The sequence below is a fragment of the Acomys russatus genome, chromosome 20 (assembly GCF_903995435.1).
Source record: "Acomys russatus chromosome 20, mAcoRus1.1, whole genome shotgun sequence".
Lineage (NCBI taxonomy): Eukaryota > Metazoa > Chordata > Mammalia > Rodentia > Muridae > Acomys > Acomys russatus.
Window position 1 is genome coordinate 73860963 of NC_067156.1, and position 20896 is coordinate 73881858.

Below are 20896 nucleotides of genomic sequence, written 5' to 3' on the forward strand. Positions count from 1 at the left end.
GCTTTATGCAGGCTAGAGTCATTTGGTAAGAGAAACCTCAATTGAGAGAACATTCCCATTAGATTGGTCTGCATGCAAGTCTATGATGCGTTTTCTTGCTGCATGATTGGTGTGGAGGGTGGAGGGCCCAGCCCATGTGGGCAGTGCCATTCATGGGCAGGTGGTCCTGGGTGCTATAATGAAGTAGGTTGAACAAGCCATGAGGATTAAGCCTATAAGCAGCACTCCTCCATGGCCTCTGCATCAGCTCCTGCCTCCAGGTTCCACCCTTTCTGAGTTCCTGTCCTGGCTTCCCTTAGTGATGCATGGCGATGTGTCACTGTAAACTGATTACCCTTTTCATCCCCAACTTGCTTTTGGTCATAGTGTTTTATCACAGTAATAAAAACTCTTAATTAAGCCGGGTGTGGTGGCGCACGCCTTTAATCCCAGCACTCGGGAGGCAGAGGCAGGCGGATCGCTGTGAGTTCGAGGCCAGCCTGGTCTACAAAGCGAGTCCAGGACAGCCAAGGCTACACAGAGAAACCCTGTCTCGAAAAACAGAAACAAAACAAAACAAAACAAAAAAACTCTTAACTAGAAAAATAATGATTTTTTTTTTTTTTTGGCAAGTGTATACATCATTCTGTAGGTGCACTAAAGTATTAATGGTAAGTTGTATATTTTTGAAAGTTCTCTTCTTACTAATAACTTGAAGTGTTTTGATGAACTTTACAGATGTACAGTTAGTATTGGCCTTTTATCGCACATGGACACATTTGTTTGACCTTCTGGCTACCTTCCTGAGGAAAGCTGGTGCTGTGTCTCTCCTTCCTATTACTTCAGCTCTTGCCAAGCACTGGGAGGCAGTGACTGGTAAGAAGATCTTTGAAGGATTGGGGTCTTTCACCTAATAAAAATAAGATAATCTTTATTTTCTGTTATATGTATAACTTCTTCGAGTAGTTATGGCATGGTATTGGAAAGAACTACAGGATATTTGACTTGAGAATTTTCAATACTCCTGATGAGCCTCCTTTACCCTGAAACACAGATTTGAAAAATTACAATAAATCCCACTATGCCACTATACACATGAAAATGTGTATGTTAAGATTATAAAATAATTACATAGATTTATATTTGTTCCAATAAAAGTCAGTTCTTTTTTGCTATGTCTGCATTCTGTGTTAAATGTACATACATGGAATCTCTTACACAACGTGGGAAATTCTAAGATACTATCTTTTTCCAGGATACTTTTTATAGCACTGAAATACAAAAAATGCAGTTATTTTATATTTTCTATTTCCCACTAAAATAAGCAAGTTATTGTTTTTAAATAAGAGAGTTTTGATTTTTTTATAGTCTTGTAAACTATAACATAGCAGGACTTTACATACTTTTATCCAACATTTTTTAGTCTTTAATATTCATTTTATAGAATTATTTTTTAAATATGTTTTCAGAAATCATATAAAATAGATTTCTATGTGGGTCACATACATGCTAGACAACTGCTGAGCCATACCTCAGCATACCTCCAAGCTCAGGCTAACGTTTTCTTAGTTTTGAAATAAAAATTCAGAAGTTAAAAATTCTCAAAACTTTAACATTAGCTCAAAGTAGTCATCCACATATTATCCCCGTGTATATATATTGAAAATTTATATAATGAAAAACTAGATTTCTTAACTCAGCATGTTGCCTCAACACTGGGTTTAGAACTGTTTTTTCCTCTGCATGTGCTATTGAGAGCTTTGCATCATTAAAAGATAAGAACACTATACACTTAACTACTAAAACCAACCTGAATAGTTTCCTCCTAATTTTGAAGAAGTTTTCAAACATTTGCATCTGAAACCGTTCTCCCTTTAGACACACTGTGCAGATGTGTGGGCTTATCAGTCAGGTGCCCTGCCCTGAGTGCTGCCAGCCTGCACTTCCTGTCTGTTCTCTTGGCTGAGGAAGAAAAGAGACGTCTCCAGGACAAGGACACAACAAGTGCCCCAACAGTGGCATTACTCCTTGATGGAACTCAAGAAAGTCCTAAATCTTCAGAGCGACTTAGTGAAACAATTCTTCAGGTATTTGATTTTTAAAATTTTTTTCTACTTTATGTATCCTTAAATGAATTAACTATCATTATTTATCATTTAAAATTTTCTCAATCATTTTAAATAAAGAATTAATGTTCATTTTGAATAAGTAAACAATATAATATGAAACATAAATAGATTAACAAGTATTTTACAATTAGAAGTATTACTAGCACTCTGTATCTGTCCCCGCCCCCAATCTCTGTTTCATTGGAGACTGAACCCGGGACATCTTGCATGCTAGACACCTTCTATCATTAAACTCTATCCCCAGCTCCTTGTTTTGCCTTTTATTTTGAGGCAAATTCTAAGTTGCCCAGGCTGGCCTTGAACTCATCCTATAACCTAGACTAACCTTGAAATTATGATCTTCCTGTCTCAGCCGTTTGAGCATGACATTGCAGGCTGGGGCATGCTTACCATAGGATGTAGCTTGTTGGTAGAGTGCTTGCATAGGCATACATGAATCTCTTGGGTCCATGTCTAAAACTACAGACGTTGGCTATGGTGACACACACACGAGTAATCCCCGCATTCATGAGGTAGAGGCCAAGAATCAGGAGTTCAAGGCCAGCCTCAGACATATGAAACTCTGCTGCAGAGCTGGGTGGGGTCTTTTAATTTCCATTTTATGATTTTCTTCCCTTTTCTGGAAGGTGGTAGAAGTAGGTGTGAAGTATTTTCAAATCAGTTAGATGTGATTTACACAGTTGTTCTATCTGCTGATTTGTGGCAGTCCCTTTGTTGCTTCAAATGTGGAGATTTTCTGTCTTCTTGGTTTATAAATGCTGTCCTAAGGAAGATATTTATGGCATGACTACTTGTACATTTTTTTTTAGCATCAGCCTTGACCAAGTTGGAATGCAGAAAAGGCTGATTTAAAAAAAGGTAGAAGTGAGGGGAAAATGAAGAGATAACAGAATTTTTATGTCATAAAGTCAGAAAAGTATGCTTCTTCTAGGTAGAACAGGACCAGCAAGAAGGAGAGAGGAGAGTAGCAGGGCATAACAGTGTGTATACAATGTCACAGTGTATACAATGTCCATTTCTTTGTATGCTACTAGAAATTTAATTAAAAGCAACAACAAAAAGACAGGAGACACTCTTTGGTCCAGCTAAAGTATGCATGGAAGATTTATAGGGATCCTTGGGGGAATTTGTTTTCTGTCTTACAGAATCTGCTTGCTTTCTCAGTATGGCTAAGAATCCTGACAGACTCTCCTGTGTTTTGGCATCTTTCTCAGAAGTTGTTTGCTTCAGAAGCTTTGTCTCCTCTAAGAGCTGTTTGTTCTGGTGAGGCCACAGCTTCCCAGTAGCTCCTTCCTTACGTCCAGGCTCAGCTTTTCCCAGTTAAGAACTAGATGCCAGGTTGGAGAATTTGGCTCAGTGAGTAAGAGCACTTACTGTTCTGGCAAAGAACCTGGCCTCAGCTTCCAGTGCCCACATGGTGGCTCACAGCCGCCTTTGCCTTCCCTCCTCTGTGGGAAGACCAGAGACCAGGAAGTCTGGCCTCTTCCTGTAGCAGTCCTGCTGGACCTGGGGGAATGCACAATTGTAGCTAGGGCAAGCAGAGGATGTTTTTTCCTAACAAAGTTCTGTTTCATTCATAATAAAGGTGAGCCAGCGTATAGTAAGCTATTTGGGGAAAACGCCATGTCAGAGGAATTAATTCCATTTGACTTACTCTTCTGTTTCTTTAAAAGTTTGTAATGTTACTTTTTTAGAAAGCTCATATTTTGTTACCTGTTGGCGTTACAACTGTGACAAAAGAAAAAGAGGAATTCTTCAGCCATAGGTGTCAGGGCTTCACTAATGAGCATGTTTCTTCTCTGTTCTTCCAAAGTCTACCGTCATCTGTTCATTCTGTGTGCGTATGGATACAGGCTCCATTTATTTAAGACATTTCCTAATCATATTCTTAGTGTTCATATCAATAACAAAATATGGATGCACAGTTAAATGGAAAGGAATAAGTTGTAGGTTGTTTTATGCCTTTTTTTCCTTTCTTCCTTTCCTTCCTTCCTTCCTTTCTTTCTTTCTTTCTTTCTTTCTTTCTTTCTTTCTTTCTTTCTTTCTTTCTTGAAACAGGGTTTCTCTGTGTACCCCTGGCTGTCCTGGATTCTCTTTGTAGACCCAGGCTGGCCTTGAACTCAGAGGTATCCACCTGCCTCTGCCTCCCTGAGTGCTGGGGTGACAGGTGTGTGCCATCACGTCTGGCTATGAGTGAGTAGATTTAAGATGGAATGAACAGAGGACTTTTGTGCATACATTTTAAAAATGTGAGTCTAATGTAAGGCAGGGCAGTTATTGATGGTCTTATAAATCTATGACTACTTAGTATTTTTTACCCCATGGCTAATATATGTGAACCAAAGTATCATCAGAATTCACTAACTGGCAACTTATTATTACAATTGATATATGTATTTTACTCTGTTTATGGTTTGTGATACATGCTTGTAAAGTAAATTATATCTTTGAATTATCAGGAGATAATCAGGAGTATGGAATATCCTAAAACTGGTATTCCTCAAAAGAATACTTAAAGTCTCTATGAAACTATATTCTGAGGAGCATCATGTGTGGACCTTAGACAGATTATTTAATTATTATGATTCGGATCTTCAAATTCAAAATCAGAGCATTTCATTATTTATGTTTCACCTCCTAGGAAATTGTTATATCAGAAATTAATGAAAATGTCTTGTCCCAGAATATCTTCTAAATGACTACGTATGTGTAGGGAATACATACTGAAATGGTGCATAGGTATAATATAAATATGTGTAAGATTATTTTTGTTATTTGTTTTGTTTTGTTGTTTGTTTTTTTGTTTTTCAAGACAGGGTTTCTCTGTCTAGCAGTAGGCTCTCTCTTAGGGCTAGCCTTGGGATCCTGGCTCCATCAACAGTGCCAAGCAAAACTTTTGTCTCTTGGACTGAGCCTTAAATTTAACCAGAAAGTGGTTTGGTTTCTCCTATGTCATTCAGGCCACTATTGGGCCAGTGGGTATATCTGCTGCAATGTAGGCCATGGTAGACCACAAGATTCACAGGTCTGTAAGATTGATGATGACATTTCTCCTTGGTAGCATGCATTCCACACTCAGCACTACGGAAGCTAGGCAGTGGTGATGAGCCTTCCAGATGGGTACCAGCTGTATTTCTCTGTGCTCTATGCTTGAGGCTGTATTGTCTTCACCTCACTGACCAACAGCCCCAAATGAAGAACTACATCCCTGGCATGTCTGTGATGTCTAGTAGTGACATTGTTGCTGCTGCTATAGGCCAACTCCACATACGTGTGTGTGTACATATAGGCCAACTCCACATACCTGTGTGTGTACATGTAGGCCAACACCACATACCTGTGTGTGTGTACATATAGGCCAACTCCACATACGTGTGTGTGTACATATAGGCCAACTCCACATACCTGTGTGTGTACATATAGGCCAACTCCATGTACATGTGTGTGTACATATAGGCCAACTCCATGTACATGTGTGTGTACATATAGGCCAACTCCATGTACATGTGTGTGTACATATAGGCCAACTCCACATACATGTCTGTGTACATATAGGCCAACTCCATGTACATGTGTGTGTACATATAGGCCAACTCCACATACATGTCTGTGTACATATAGGCCAACTTCACATACATGTCTGTGTACATACAGATATGTCCACTTTTTTTAAGGAAGCATCTACAGAATCAGGTTTCCATTTGGCTTTTTAGCAAAAGTCTTTAGTGTTAGTTACCTACTCTTTATACTCTCCTCCTTTACCTGTCCTCCCTATACTCCTCCTTTACCTGTCCTCCCTATACTCCTCCTTTACCTGCCCTCCCTATACTCCTCCTTTACCTGTCCTCCCTATACTCCTCCTTTACCTGTCCGCCCTATACTCCTCCTTTACCTGCCCTCCCTATACTCCTCCTTTACCTGTCCGCCCTATACTCCTCCTTTACCTGTCCGCCCTATACTCCTCCTTTACCTGTCCTCCCTATACTCCTCCTTTACCTGTCCTCCCTATACTCCTCCTTTACCTGTCCTCCCTATACTCCTCCTTTACCTGCCCTCCCTATACTCCTCCTTTACCTGTCCTCCCTATACTCCTCCTTTACCTGTCCTCCCTATACTCCTCCTTTACCTGTCCTCCCTATACTCCTCCTTTACCTGTCCTCCCTATACTCCTCCTTTACCTGCCCTCCCTATACTCCTCCTTTACCTGTCCTCCCTGTACTCCTCCTTTACCTGCCCTCCGTATACTCCTCCTTTACCTGTCCTCCCTATACTCCTCCTTTACCTGCCCTCCCTATACTCATCCTTTACCTGTCCTCCCTATACTCCTCCTTTACCTGTCCTCCCATCTCCAGCCACTTACCCTTCTTTCTTCCTTATTTCCCATTCTACCTGTATTTTATTTCCTCCATCTTCAAAATTCTCTCAGCCATAGCCCCTTGTTTCCTGACTTCTTGGGGGTGCTCTAATTTAAACACAAATCTAAAGATTCAAAGCAAAAAAAAAAAAAAAAAAAAAAAAGATAAAGATTCAAAGCTAACATCCTCATATGAGGTAGACTTTGGCTCTCTGCGATCTGGATTATCTTACTCAATGATTATTTTCAGCTCCATCTATTTACCTGTAAATTTTATAATTTCCCTTTTTTTTAACAGGTGATAGTATTCCATTGTTTAATTATAGCACATTGTCCTTACCCATTCAGCAGTTGACGGTTATCTAGACTATTTGCCTTTTCTGGCTTTTGTGAACAGAGTAGCAGTGCATGTGGTTGAACAAGTGTCTTTGGAGGAGGACATCAGATCCTGCGGGCACATTCCTCAGAGTGTATAGCTGGCATTGTGGTAGAGCTGCTCTTGGCTTTCGGAGGACCCTGCACACTCAGTTCTGGAGTGGCTGCAGGAGTTAGCAGTCCTAGCAGTAGTGAATGGGTGTTTCCCTTTTCTCACATTGATGCCAGCATTCGCTATCATGTGGGATTTTTTCTTGTTGTTTTTTATAGTCTTTTTTTGAGACCATTATCAATAAGCATTGCACCTGCATAACTACTTCCCTTGTCTCTCTGCTCTCCCACTCTTCCTGTGACCCCATTCATGAAATCTTTATTATTATTGCATGTTTATATGTATGTATTATCTGCATGTATATGTGTGTTTATGTGTGTACATACATTCACATATAAGCTACTGAAATTATCTAGCCTTTTTTATGTGCACACATGTGCAGAGCTGCTCACTTGAGTTTAGACAAGCTATTAGGAAGCTCATCTGTGAAGGAAACTGATTCTCACTTTCTCAGCAACCTTTTACCACCTAGCTCTTCATCTACCATGTGGAATTTCTGTTATCCATGTTGGTGTCTCAGCTGGTATTGTCATTATGTTGGTCTTCTTTAGGAAACTATACAGCTGCATGTGCATGGGTGTATTTTTCCTGTCATGTCTAGGAGATTCTAATTAACAACAGGCATCCTGGACCTCTGGCTCTTATAATCTTTCGTACCCATCCCCTGCCCCTTTTTGAGCCTTCGATGTAGAGATTGCATTGCAGATGTATCATGTGAATCTGGCTACCCCATAGTCTACTTTTTATCTACATTTTGACCATTAGTAGATTTTGGTAATATTTTTCACATGTGCAACAATGAGGCTTCTTTAATAAGGGGTGAAAGCTACACTTCTTTGTGGGTATGATGATACACATTTGGAATATAGTTGGAGTTGTTATCAGTATAGGAAACTGGTAATGGAAGGTTCTCATCCTGAGTCTATGACCCCTCCAACCACAAGGCTAGGTTTACAGTATCAGACCTGGGTTTACTTCTTTTGAGAGCCTTAAGTCCAGTTAGACAAGGTTGGCTGCACCCAAGAGGAAAGTGCCACTATTACACCTCTGTGGGTATCTGTCTAGCCCAGTCAGTGTTGTGTTTCTTGGTGTCACAGGACTCTATGTCACCTTTCTCTCTTAGCAACTTGCACAGCACTTCAGGGCACAATCAGAGGAAGTCCTTGAGAAGGAGACTTCTGGGTCAGCTCCATCCCAGTTTCTCAAAGTCCTCTGACTGAGGTACAATAGGGTCTTACCTTCAAATCCTGGGGACAACAAAGGACAGCAGCATAGCCTATATTGTGTTAGGTATTGTTTGGACTCCACTGGCCAACAGCTCAAGAGGGATTTCTTGTGCTTGGGATTTTCACTAGGTAGTCTCTGGCTCCTGGGGAGGGGGGCACCATTATTTTCCTGTGTCATAACTTCATTTAAAGTATATGTCTATGTCTATACATATTGTGTATAATTTTAGGTAAACATAAAATAATGTGAATCCCTCTGTCATATTCAAATATCCTTAGTGTTATTTATCCCTCTTCCTTCTCCCTCTACCTTGCTCTCTTTTTCCTGTTTGAACTATTTTCTTCTTCCTTGCACCTGTGTCCTGCTGGTCTCTACTCCACAGTTTGTTCTCCCACAACCACTTGGTGACTGTTTAATTTCTTGCTGTGTATTAATCCACCACCATCACCACTCCCGTAGATAATGAGACTTTGAAAGTGATAGTAATTCTGTTCCATATGAATAATATCCTATATCATTTTTCTTTGCAGAAAATTTGTAGCTAGTAATAATTTGGTAACTTCCAGTTTTGTTTTTTTTTTTTTTTAATTTCACACAATACTTGAAATATCTCTTGTCTAAAACATGCCTTGGTTCACAGAGGTTTTACTTTATATTGAACTTTTCTTCTAATCAGCTTTCTCTGTGCTCTTTGCAGTGCTATGAAGGAAAATCTTCCAAAGATGTCCTGAAAAGAGTTGCCGCCAATGCGCTGATGTCACTTCTGGCAGTCAGTAGAGGAGCACAGACGCACGCTTTGAGATGTGAGCATCAACATCGGACACTTATATGGCATCTGGCCAATCTGTTTGTTTATTTTGATATTTTTTAGGCTAAAATGGAAAGAAAGTATAGTAAAACTTCAGTGACATTTAAAAGATGTTTTTTCACACAGCAGCACAGTAATTATTCATTACTTCTACTTTTTATTTGTTTTTAAGATTTATTTTATGTATATGTTTATGTGCATGTGAATACAGTGGCCTGTGGAGGACAGAAGAGGGCATTGGGTCACTTAGAGCTGGAGTTACAGGCTGCTGTGAGCTGCTTGACCTCACAGGCTGGGTGCTGGGGCTCGGAGTCTCTTAACCACTAAGAAATCTCTGCAGCCCTGCAGTCATTGATTTAAAAAAAAAAAAAAAAAAAAAAAGGACAGGCTGGGAATACAGGACCCTGGAATTTGAGCCCCAGCACTGAAAAAGGAGTCAGTCAATAATACAGAGATGATACTTGTAGACTGTGTGTTTCTATTCACATATAATGAATTTTACTGTAGAGAATATTGATAAAGAAATTTCAGGCTTCATAATTATTAGTATACAAGGACATTTTACTAACACACATGTAGTTTTTATGGTATGGTAAAGATAGCAATATCAAGTGAACAGTATTTTTATATAAATTTTCACACTAAAGAGTCATGATTTCTCTTGTGGACATCAGGGAATACAAGTCTGAGAGATGAAAGAAAATAATAGGAACACAAAGCTCATCCATTCAAGTGATTATTTGCTACTAAATTAAAGCATTTAGGCTGCAAAATATAAAGTAGACCTGGAAACTCTGTTATTAAGAAATGAAAACAGATGGGCTTTGGTACTGTTGTGCTCTTTTTCTTTTTCCTCTTTTAATTCACTATTCTTTCACAAATATATTTAAACAGGTTTTCGGTAACTTAAGTATTTGCAGCCTTAGTGTCCTCAGGAATGGACTAGCCTCTTGACGGTTGCAGCCTTTTTCTTTCAGCTGATCTCATAGAGAACTGCATGGAGCAGATGAAGCACATCAACGCACAGCTGAACCTGGATTTGCTAAGGCCTGGGAAAGCAGCACTGAAAAAAAAGGTGACTTCAAGGTCTGAATTCTGCTGTAAAGGAACATGGGTAAAGTGGCCATGTCTCTACTGCTCTCTGTGGATAGAGTGGCCATGTCTCTATTGCTCTCCATGGATAGAGCGACCAAGTCTCTATTGCTCTCATGCCTACAATGAGCACAAGGTTGAAATCAGTGTTTGACTTAGAATATAGGTAGAGGCGGGTAAATTATTGAGATTAAATCTCATTTGAAAACTCTTAAGTGAGGTTTATATGTTATTTATTCTTGTTATGTAGTTAGAAATATATACATTCACATAATACATTGCAAAAACATTTTATACAATAAGATACATGAATAAAAGTGTTAAGTTCTTTAGGGAATGGGATCTATAAGAACTATAATTTATTATGTGTTTATATGTTAGTTACAGTTCATACATTTTAAATTTATTATCTCATAAATAAATAACTTATAACAACACGGTGACAAAATCCTGCAATTGATGAGGCAAGATTTTGCCTTCACATCTGAGAAATTCTGTATATATCCTTCTATGATTTGCAGGGGTTTATTCTAGCGTTTAGTTGCTATATTGTGTATATAAATTGTGCCTTCATGTGAACACAATATAGCATAGAAGCTATATAGTACCTGTGGCTAGCCATAATAGTGACCAGTAACTTTTATATCATTTCTTTGTGTCTGCGCAGGAGGACGGCTTTGTTAAGGGGCTAAGCATTGCCATGCAGCTTCTAAGAAACTGCCTTTATCAAAATGAAGAGTGTAAGGTAAGTAGAGCTCCTCAGACTGTGGGCAGCAGCTTAAGGTGGTGAGTAGCTGAGCTGTCACGTGACGTGTGTACAGGAAGGAAAGTGGATCCTGTGTGTCTCCTGTTCAAGATGTGCAGTTGACTGCTTCTTAAGCTCAGAGTAAATTCCAGAGCCAGATGCATTTAATCATGTTGTCCTTCAACACTGATTACATTTTTATATCAAGGCTTGAACTTTATGATTGAAACGTAACTTCTTGAACTCCTTTATTCTATATTGTTAGGCATTTAGATGCTTTTGAACTAGAAGGCAATAAATGGCTGTATATGTCTTATGAAGTGGAGGTTTTCAAAGGTGTTTGTCAAAACTGATTGTTAAGAGGGAGTAATTGATGGTATTTATAATTATAAAAAAAGTTAAGCATGCATCCTGCATCAGACTAGATATTGTTTTGCCTGGCATGGTCATTTCAGCCTGCGCGAGCCCTTCCTTCCATATCTGCTGTCTCCCCTGGCCTTTGCACAGTGCTCTTTGAAAGCCATGTGCTTTTGTTTTGTTTTGTTTGTTTGTTTTATAAGTACTGGTTCTGTCTAATTAAGCCATCGTGATGGTACTATTGTGTGACATAAAATCTTCTGAACTCATGAAGTTGCTTGATCTGGAATGACCTCACTTTTGAGGCATTAGCTTTAGCATAAAAAAAAATGGTAAGATTAATTGTAGAAATTTCTTTCTTTTGTTTTTAAATTTCTTGGCTTTGTGCTCTTGTCGTAAAACTTGAAAAAGGATATTGTATCTGAAGAAATATGGTAAGCATGCATTATTTAAGCTACCTTAAGTAAAATTTCAGGTAACAGTTATTTCAAAAAAGGAGGTGTGGCCTTGTCAAAAGAAGTGTGTCACTGGGGGTGGAAAGTGGGGATGAGGTTTCAAAAAAAAGAAAAGAAAAAAAAAAGAAAGAAAGAAAGAAAAAAGAAAAAACAAATCACAGCAGCCCAGTCTCTCTGCTTGCTGCCTGCAGATGAAGGTGTAATGCTCTTAGCTACTTCTCCAAGTCCATGCTTGTCTGTTGCCCACTATGATGATCACAGACTCAGCGTCTGAAACTGAAACCATGCCCCAATTTAACTGCTTTCTTTTATAAGAGTTGCCTTGGTCATGGTGTCTCTTCATAGAAATAGAACCGTAACTGAAGACAGCATTTTATAATTCCTAGTACATGAGTTTTCCTCAAAATAGATTTATTATTAAACATAGGATTCTTTCATGCTAAGTACTGTCCTTATTATTCATTCCATTAAACCTTACTTGGGAAATAACCCAAAAGATTTGACAGGTGGCATCTACCTATAAAGATTTATGAAATAATCAGCCCGTCTTCTAGTCATTTTTTTACATTTGTATTGAATAGCCATTTATAAAATAAAAATTTTCATTAAGTCACAGTTTCTATTTTTCTGAGTTGTAAAGAATAAATCAAAAAATATAAGTACATTACTCTTGAGTATAAATATAATCCTGTGGAATAAAAATTCTTCATTTTTACTTTAAATCTCTGAAGAAAGAGATTGGAGATGACATCAGAAGATGGAAGAATCTCTCTTGTTCATGGACTGGGAGAATTAACATAGTAAAAATGGCCATCTTACCAAAAGCAATTTACAGATTCAATGCAATCCCTATCAAAATACCTACAAAATATTTTGAAGATATTGAAAGATCAATTCTCAACTTCATATGGAGAAACAAAAAACCCAGAATAGCAAAAACAATCCTATACAATAAAAGATCCTCCGGAGGAATCTCCATACCTGATCTCAAGCTGTACTATAGAGCAACAGTAATTAAAACAGCATGGTACTGGCACAGCAATAGGCTGACTGATAAATGGAATTGAATTGAAGACCCAGAGATGAATCTACACACATTTGGTCACTTGATTTTTGACAAAGAAGCCAAATGTATTCAATGGAAAAATGATAGCATCGTCAACAAATGGTGCTGGTCTAACTGGATGTCTACATGTAGAAAATGCAATTAGACCCCTATTTGTCACCATGCACAAAACTCAAGTCCAAGTGGATTAAAGACTTCAACATAAAACCGGAGAGATTAAATAGGTTAGAGGAAAAGGTGGGGAAGAGCCTGGAACACATTGGCACAGGAGACAACTTCCTGAACTGAACACCAACGGCCCAGGCCTTAATGTCAACAATTAATAAATGGGACCTCATGAGGCTGAGAGGCTTCTGGGTAAGGCGGGAGACACTGTCAAGAGAACAAAGTGACAGCCTACAGACTGGGAAAAGATCTTCACCAACCCTACATCTGACAAAGGTCTAATATCCAAAATATATAAAGAACTCAAGAAATTAAACACCACCAAACCAAATAATCCAATTGAGAAATAGGGCTCAGAATTAAACAGAGAATTCTCAACAGAGGAATATTGAATGGCTGAGAAACACTTAAAGAAATGCTCAGTGTCTTTAGTCAGATCTAGCCAATGGACAGGACATTCTCCACCGTTGATTGGAGAATGGGGACTGACTTTCACACGTACTCTGGTGCCTCATATTTGACCACGTCCCCTGGAGGGGGAGGCCTGGTGGCACTCAGAGGAAGGATAGCAGGTTACCAAGAAGAGACGTGATACCCTAGCATCATATTCAGGGGGAGGAGGTCCCCCCCAGTCACAGTCATAGGGGAGGGGAATGGGGTGAAAGTGGGAGGGAGGGAGGAATGGGAGGGTACAAGGGATGGGATAACCATTGAGATGTAATATGAATGAATTAATAAAAATTTCTTCATTTTTTCCTCATTACTACATATTGATTACTAAGGTAATAACTCATTAAATCACCCTCTGCCATCCCACCCTGACTTATGCATGTGCATATGTAACATTAAGGAATTTTTCTATTGGAAAGATCACATGGCTGTGAGGAAGTGAAACCAAACAGTGGGCAGGGCTCAGGAGAAGGAACTATGATACGCTGGGCAAACGTGAGCAGGCCCTCACTGGGCAGGGAGACCGTAAAGGGGTGTACTGGAAGTAAGTCTGGGGGCTAAGATGAAAGGAGAGAAGTAGAGACTGGCTTCCTGACTCTAGTTCAACTGGTTACCAATGTAGGAACGTATGATGGCGCAGAGTGAGTGATGAGGAGCCTGATGCTCAGGTCTGCCATGTGTGTGCTCTGTAAGCCTGGCCATCCGGGTGGGGAACTGCTTGTAGCCAAGCTTGTATGGGCCTGAGGAGCTATGCATGCTGGGCATTGTAGGAGTATGTAATCAGTGTGTGCACCCATGGAAGAGAAATCAAGAAAGCCAGTGGGATGTGGAGAATGATTAGAGAGATAAGAGAGAGGGTGGAAAACGAAGACAAAGAGCCCTGTAGTAATGCCTCAGCGTGGGAGGGCTTGGCAGCCACAGAGGTTGGAGTGGTCTCCATGAATCATCAGAACAGGAAATCAGCTGATGGGACCTGAGCATGCAATGCAAGAAGTGGAAGTGTCACCAGTGAGATGGATCTTTCTACAGCTTGATCGTGGCATGACATGAGTATATTTGGTTCTCCTAATGTGTAAACTACTTAATGTAATCAGAGTAATGAACATATGAAGGACAGTTAGTAAAGATGGGGGGAAAGAACTAATGGAAGGTAAAACCGCCGAGGAGACTGGAGTCATGTTTCAGATTAACTTCTGACAAGAGGATCACTGGTTTTTTACTGCCCAGAAGAGGAGGGGGATATATGGATGAGAGAACACATTCGTGTGGGTAGAATGGGGCATAGATAAAGTATCCATACGTAATTGTTTCTGTCTCTGAAGTAAGTGAGCACAGTCATTGGTTGCTAGGATGGGTCTGAGTGAGCAGCGGGAGGGATCAGCCTGAGGAAGACAACTGCGAGCAACTTCAAAACTTAGAGAGTATTAAGTGTCTTGGGTGACTTATCAGGTATTCTCCTGTTTGGTTCTGTGTGCCCTGAAATGTGTGTATCATTATGTACGTGTGCACTCGTGTGTATAGAAATTACCTTACAATTTAAAAAGATATACACTGCTGTACTTCTGCAAGCAACTGGATCTTAGCTACAATATCGTCCCAATGGTAACGGATTTTAATTTTAATAAAGACTAAGTTATTTAAGAATCTGCTCAAATTACACAAAGGTAGTCATTATCTTCTGATACATGCACACACACACACACACACACACACACACACACACACACACTTCTCTGTTCATGCCTTCCATCTGTTTGTGGTTTGTGGCTACTGGCCAATGGGTGATCTGTCTGTTTTGTGGGTCTGCACATATGTCTAAATCTGTGCCCATGTCTGTTGTCTGATGCGTATGTGTGTCTGATAAGACTTTTCTTCATGCTTATTGAACAGCCTAGAAAACAAGGTATGGCAAGGAATGGAGTATTTTTTTACACAGCTCTCTAACATAGCTTTTTACAGATGACCCAGAACAGCACTTAAAACCACAAACTGATGTCATCAATTTATATCTATCTATATGTGGCTTCCATTTTTGTGGCAGATGTTTATTTTGAGGCTGCTGCCAACCCATTGGCTGTTTTCAGCAAATAATTGCCACAGTGCACACATATTATGGGTCAGGGCATGGAAGAGTATATAATTTAAGATTAAAGCTATACTTTTAGCCTTGGTTGTCAAAGCTGATTGTGTGGGAAATCTAAAGCGTATTAAGGGTAGTTGCATGTTCTCTTATAGGCATGTTAAGCTTAAACAGGTTAAACATACAATAGGACAGCAAATTAAGTACATAGTCTTAAATAATCTCAAGGCATGTTGTTAACTTGGTCTGGGCCAAGGTCAGCCTCTTTGGAGACAAGAGCTGTTTTCAGAAAATTGTTTCACCTCATGTATACTATATACACATTAAGAGAAGAAAAAAGCAGAATCAATCAGTATTTTCTTGAGGACAAATATCTGTCTGTGGACCATGTCTGACCTTTTATAGTTTACTTCCTACTTTACATGCTATAGAAACTGTTGTCTACAGTTTTCTCTGACTAATATATCCTAGCTACCCTTCCAGAGACTGGGCTGGCTCCTGATCAGGGCTTTCTAGTGTGGAGCACTGCTGAGCTGAAGAAGATGAATTAATCTGTAGGCGACAACTTGTATGTCCAGACTAATAGTGTCCTTGTTTACTTTCCAAAACAGGTGGCAGCTCTTGAAGCACGCCTTGTGCCAGTCCTGCACTCTCTCTGGCCTTGGCTTTTGATGGAGGATTCACTGATGCAAATTGCCTTGCAGTTGCTTTGTGTCTATACTGCGAATTTTCCAGCTGGTAACTAGAATCCTGTGTTCTTTTGATGATAAATTAAAATACTAAGTTTCATATGGTATTAAGCTGTAATGGAAAATATGTTATATTGATGTCTTTCCTCCTTATTAAATAGATGTTATTCAAAGGCAAAATTTTTTTATGGGTCTTATAACTCCAGAGCATTTAAGAATATGTTTGATGACCTGGGAGAGTTGTTGGATAGTTCAAGAAATAGATAGGCCTGATATATATGGCAGTGGGAAACTGCCACTTAGAGGGAATATCCAAAGGTGAAAATTAATGGAAAAAGACAGCTTGAAGATCAGAACCTTTATATATTTTAGGGACAGGGAGACAGGTATGATAAGAGGTTAGTTCAAGCCACTGTTGGTTTTGTGAAAGTTGCTATCACTGAAGCGCCTTTTGTATCCCATTCATTTGGTGGGTATTATATTGACGGACCACAAGGCCATGCGCTGTGAGTTATAATAAGGACTGATTAGACTATGAGGGGAAACATGATGGTAGCTGTATGGCTGTAGGAAAGAAGAGGTGTGAGATCACTGTTTTGAAGGGAGAAAAGCGACATCAGAGAGGTGAAGTGAGTGTATTGGCTGTACTTAGTACCTCTAGGTCAGATACACAAGGTTTGACTGACCAGCAAGTATGCATGATTTCTTCTGGCAACACTCAGTAGTTCAGGAACAGAGATAACCACATCCACATGCCAAAGGATGCAGATGGAAAGGATGGGAAATAAAATCAAACTGTTGACCCCATCGGGTCACTGCTACATGCCATGATAATGTATTTTGTGAATAGTCTGGTACCTCTAGCTGTCTGCTTTCATCAGCCTACTTAGGTGGTGGGTGTTTTTTGTTTTGTTTTGTTTTTATTTGTTTGTTTTTGCATATAAAACAGAGTGAAGCTGTGAAACTGCCCTTCAGTGTCTGATTGTGTGTCAAAGACTGTCCCTCTCTCCCTTCTGCTCCTGTCCCCCCCTTTCCTGCTGGTTCAGGTTTTGTCAATGTGTCTTCTATCTCAATCTTCCCATGCAATGTGGCAGCTCAGCATAGCATATGCATCCTTAAACTTATAAGAGTATTAGAAGTGGTTAGGGTGCTAACCACGCTGAGGCAGAAATACTATGTTTCTAAGCAAAATGCATCATTTAATGGAAATAATTGTCTATTTGAAGATATTTATAAAGTTAAGAATACAGGAAACTATACCATATTTCTGTTGTACTTAATCACATGTGAGCTTATTTAACACACTGTGTTCATCTAAGATATGAGTACACAAGCTGTTCTACTTGCATGAACTTTCACAAAGTAAATTCTACTTTGGGTTAAGATTAATAATACAGTCACCAAACTGTACTTCTAACTCTTCCATGTTTTGTTTTGTTTTGTTTTGCTACCCTAATAACTCTCATATGGTTACCTGGTTTACTCAGATGCACTGACCTCTGGAAAGCCACGGACAACCATGCTAGCTTCCGCTGCCTGTGAGCTCTGTGGCCGTGAATGCCCCATGATGAGGCCTCTCTGAGTTCTTATCTTTACCTGAGTACTATGGAAAACGGTGTTGAGCTGTCCCAGTTACCTCTCATGCTCACACTCTATTCATATGCTTTCTTTATGAACTATTAAAAAGGACCATTATGCTAATCTAATCCCTTTCTTTAAAAAATAATGCTCCGTTGAGGTAATTGAGCCCTGAATGAGGAAGGTCACTCCGCTGGGCCTGAGTGCAGATGTCCAGGGTTAGGCTGCATGCTCATTTGCAGTTGTGGGTTGGTGACCAAATCACTTTGGCAGGACAGATATGCTTGTGTTTTTAAAAACCAAGCAGCAGAACAGAGCAACTGTAACTGGCTGTTTCTTTTGAAGGCTGTAGTTCCCTTTGTTGGTCAAATTATGGACAGTATGTTCAGGACTGCACACAGAGGCACCCCCAGCAGCTCCCTGATAGTGTGTATCCTGAAGCTGGCTTCTCAGATGCCTGCGGAGAAACACGCCCATTCAGCAGATGGTTTTTATGTTTCTTCAAAACCTCGCCTTATCTCATGACTGCAAGGGAGTAATTCAGAAGGTAAGCACTCCTACATGTCATAAAAGCTATTGATCAAATTTTAGAGTCCAGTTTCTAGGACTCTTATGATTTTAAGACATTTTATTTTAAGGATTTGTAAAATAATTAAGAGGCTGAGTACTTAAAGTCAGTGTGGGAGGCACCAAACCTGAAGCAGAAGTAGACTCCAATTATTCCATGTCCTTTTAGTTTATCTTCATAGCTGTTAAATTGTGTTCTTACCTCAAAAGTGGCAATTTTAGAAAAACATGGTATCATACAAATAATATATTTGGTCCATAAATAGACTAGTCAAACAGTCACAATCTCCATTCATATTATGGTGACAGAAAGCTGGATGAAATCAAATCCCCTCTGCCCCCAGTTACATTTTTACTTTTGTACTTCTTAATGGTGTAATATCCCATGTTTGAGGTCACTGGATCTGGGATTCTAAAGGTTCACCTTTTATCACTGATTTTTAACTGAGTGTATAAAGGAAAGGCATGGGTGAGCCAAGTCCCCGAGCACATTTGTAGGGGGCAGGGTACTGTTAAGGTTAGATGTGGGCAGGGTCTCTACTTGGGATATTGTTATCAGATCATCTGGATGCACTAACGACAGTGACATGCATGTTTCTGTCTCCTGTGCTTGAGCGTCAGACAGGGTCCATAGGAGTTGAGTGTCCCCTGACTGTTTCATGTCTCTGAGTATAATCACCAATACATAGAAAATACTCTCATACAAAGGAAAGGAATGATCCATCTTACTATGGAAATATTTTCTATATTGTATTACACACAGTTACTCTGGCTCATGAATCTCTTCATTACATTTTTTAGAAGTTTTTGAAGCCAGTTGATGTGATGTTATCTTAAAATCAGCCATGGAGGAACATTCATGTCATATAACTCGGCAAACACCAGAGTCAGTGACCCGCTTCACCCTCATTCAGCCAGTTCAGTTGTTTATTTACCAGCATACAGTTAGATAGTTTCTTCATGTACATGCTGATATTTCAACAGTTTATACATATGTGTGCATGTACATATTTATATACATATATGCCATGTATGTCATTTCTATATATGAGTATTTGAATGTATTTTCTCTTTTAAAAAATTTTTTTCTTTTTTTTTATTAATTTATTCTTGTTACATCTCAATGTTTATCCCATCCCTTGTATCCTCCCATTCCTCCTCCCCCCCCATTTTCCCATTATTCCCCTCCCCTATGACTGTTCCTGAGGGGGATTACCTCCCCCTGTATCTGCTCATAGGGTATCAAGTCTCTTCTTGGCTACTTGCTGTCCTTCCTCTGAGTGCCACCAGGTCTCCCCCTCCAGGGGACATGGTCAAATGTGAGGCACCAGAGTACGTGAGAAAGTCATATCACACTCTCCACTCAACTGTGGAGAATATTCTGACCATTGGCTAGATCTGGGAAGGGGTTTAAAGTTTACCTCCTGTATTGTCCTTGGCTGGTGCCTTAGTTTGAGCGGGACCCCTGGGCCCAGATCTGCCTATCATAATGTTCTACTTGTAGATTTCTAGGACCCTCTGTATCCTTTTATTTTGCTATTCTCCCATGCGTCTCTCATTTAGAGTCCCAATAGGATGCCTTCCCCTCTGTCCCAGTTTCCTGGTAAGTGAAGGCTTTCATGGGACATGCCCCTTTGGGCTAGTTTATTTATTCACTTTATGTCACAAACGCACCCCCTTCTTTCTCTCCTCCCAGTCTCACCCTCCCTCTCTCTTCCCCCTTACCCCCTCATCTTCTCCTCAGAAAAGGGGAGACCCACCCCTTATGAAACCAACCTGGCACATCCAATCACACCAGGACTAAGTACATCCTCTTCTACTGAGGCCAGACAAGGCAGCCCAGCTAGAGGCAAGTAATCTAAAAGCCAGCAATGAGTCCATGTCAAGGACAGCCCACATTCCCCTTGCCAGGGAACCCGCATGAAGCCCAAGCTGCCCATCAATTACATGCGTGTCAGAGGCATAGGTCCATGCCATGCATGCTCATGGTTGGTGGTTCAGTCTCTGTAAACCCCCATAGGCCTAAATTAGTTGACTCTGTTGTTGTTCTTGTGGAGTTCTTGTCTCCTCTGGGTCCTTCTATCTTTCCCCCAACTCTTTCACAAGACTCTCCAAGCTCCACCTAAAGTTTGGCTATGAGTCTCAACATCTGTTTTGGTGTGCTGCTGGATGGAGCCTCTCAGAGGACAGTTACACTAGTCTCCAGTCTGCAAACATAGCAAGATATGTTAATGGTGTCCGGGTTGCCTCTCTTCTATGGTGTGGGTCTCAGGTTGGGCCAGTCGTTGGTCGGGACATAACAGCAGAGACTGAGAAAATCCAAAGAATCATTAGATCTTACTTCAAAAGCCTATACTCCACAAAGAGTGGGATATATTTCTTTATACAACTTCATGTATATGTATATGTGTGTACACACACACACACACACACACACACACACACACACACACACCACTTCCAAAAGATCTCATCGTGAGCTAAATGCACACGATTGCCCTTCTTCAAAATGAAGGTGCATACGTGTGAGAACATGGTACTGGCCAATATACCGTTTTCTACCACTGCCTTGTAGACCTTGTTGATGGGGTACAAAATTGGACCATCCAGATGAAATGCCAAGGCAGTCTCAAGTTTTGGTGTTTGACTTTGAGCTGGAGACTTATTT

At 40.0% G+C, this 20896-nt stretch overlaps 1 protein-coding gene across 1 annotated transcript in view; it reads left to right on the forward strand.

Moving 5' to 3' along the window:
* Rttn (rotatin) overlaps nucleotides 1-20896 on the forward strand; it is a 246542-nt gene that overhangs the window by 135776 nt on the left and 89870 nt on the right. The window contains 1 exon segment of the mRNA XM_051163892.1: nucleotides 718-855. Within this exon segment, the coding sequence (XP_051019849.1) occupies nucleotides 718-855 (138 nt within the window).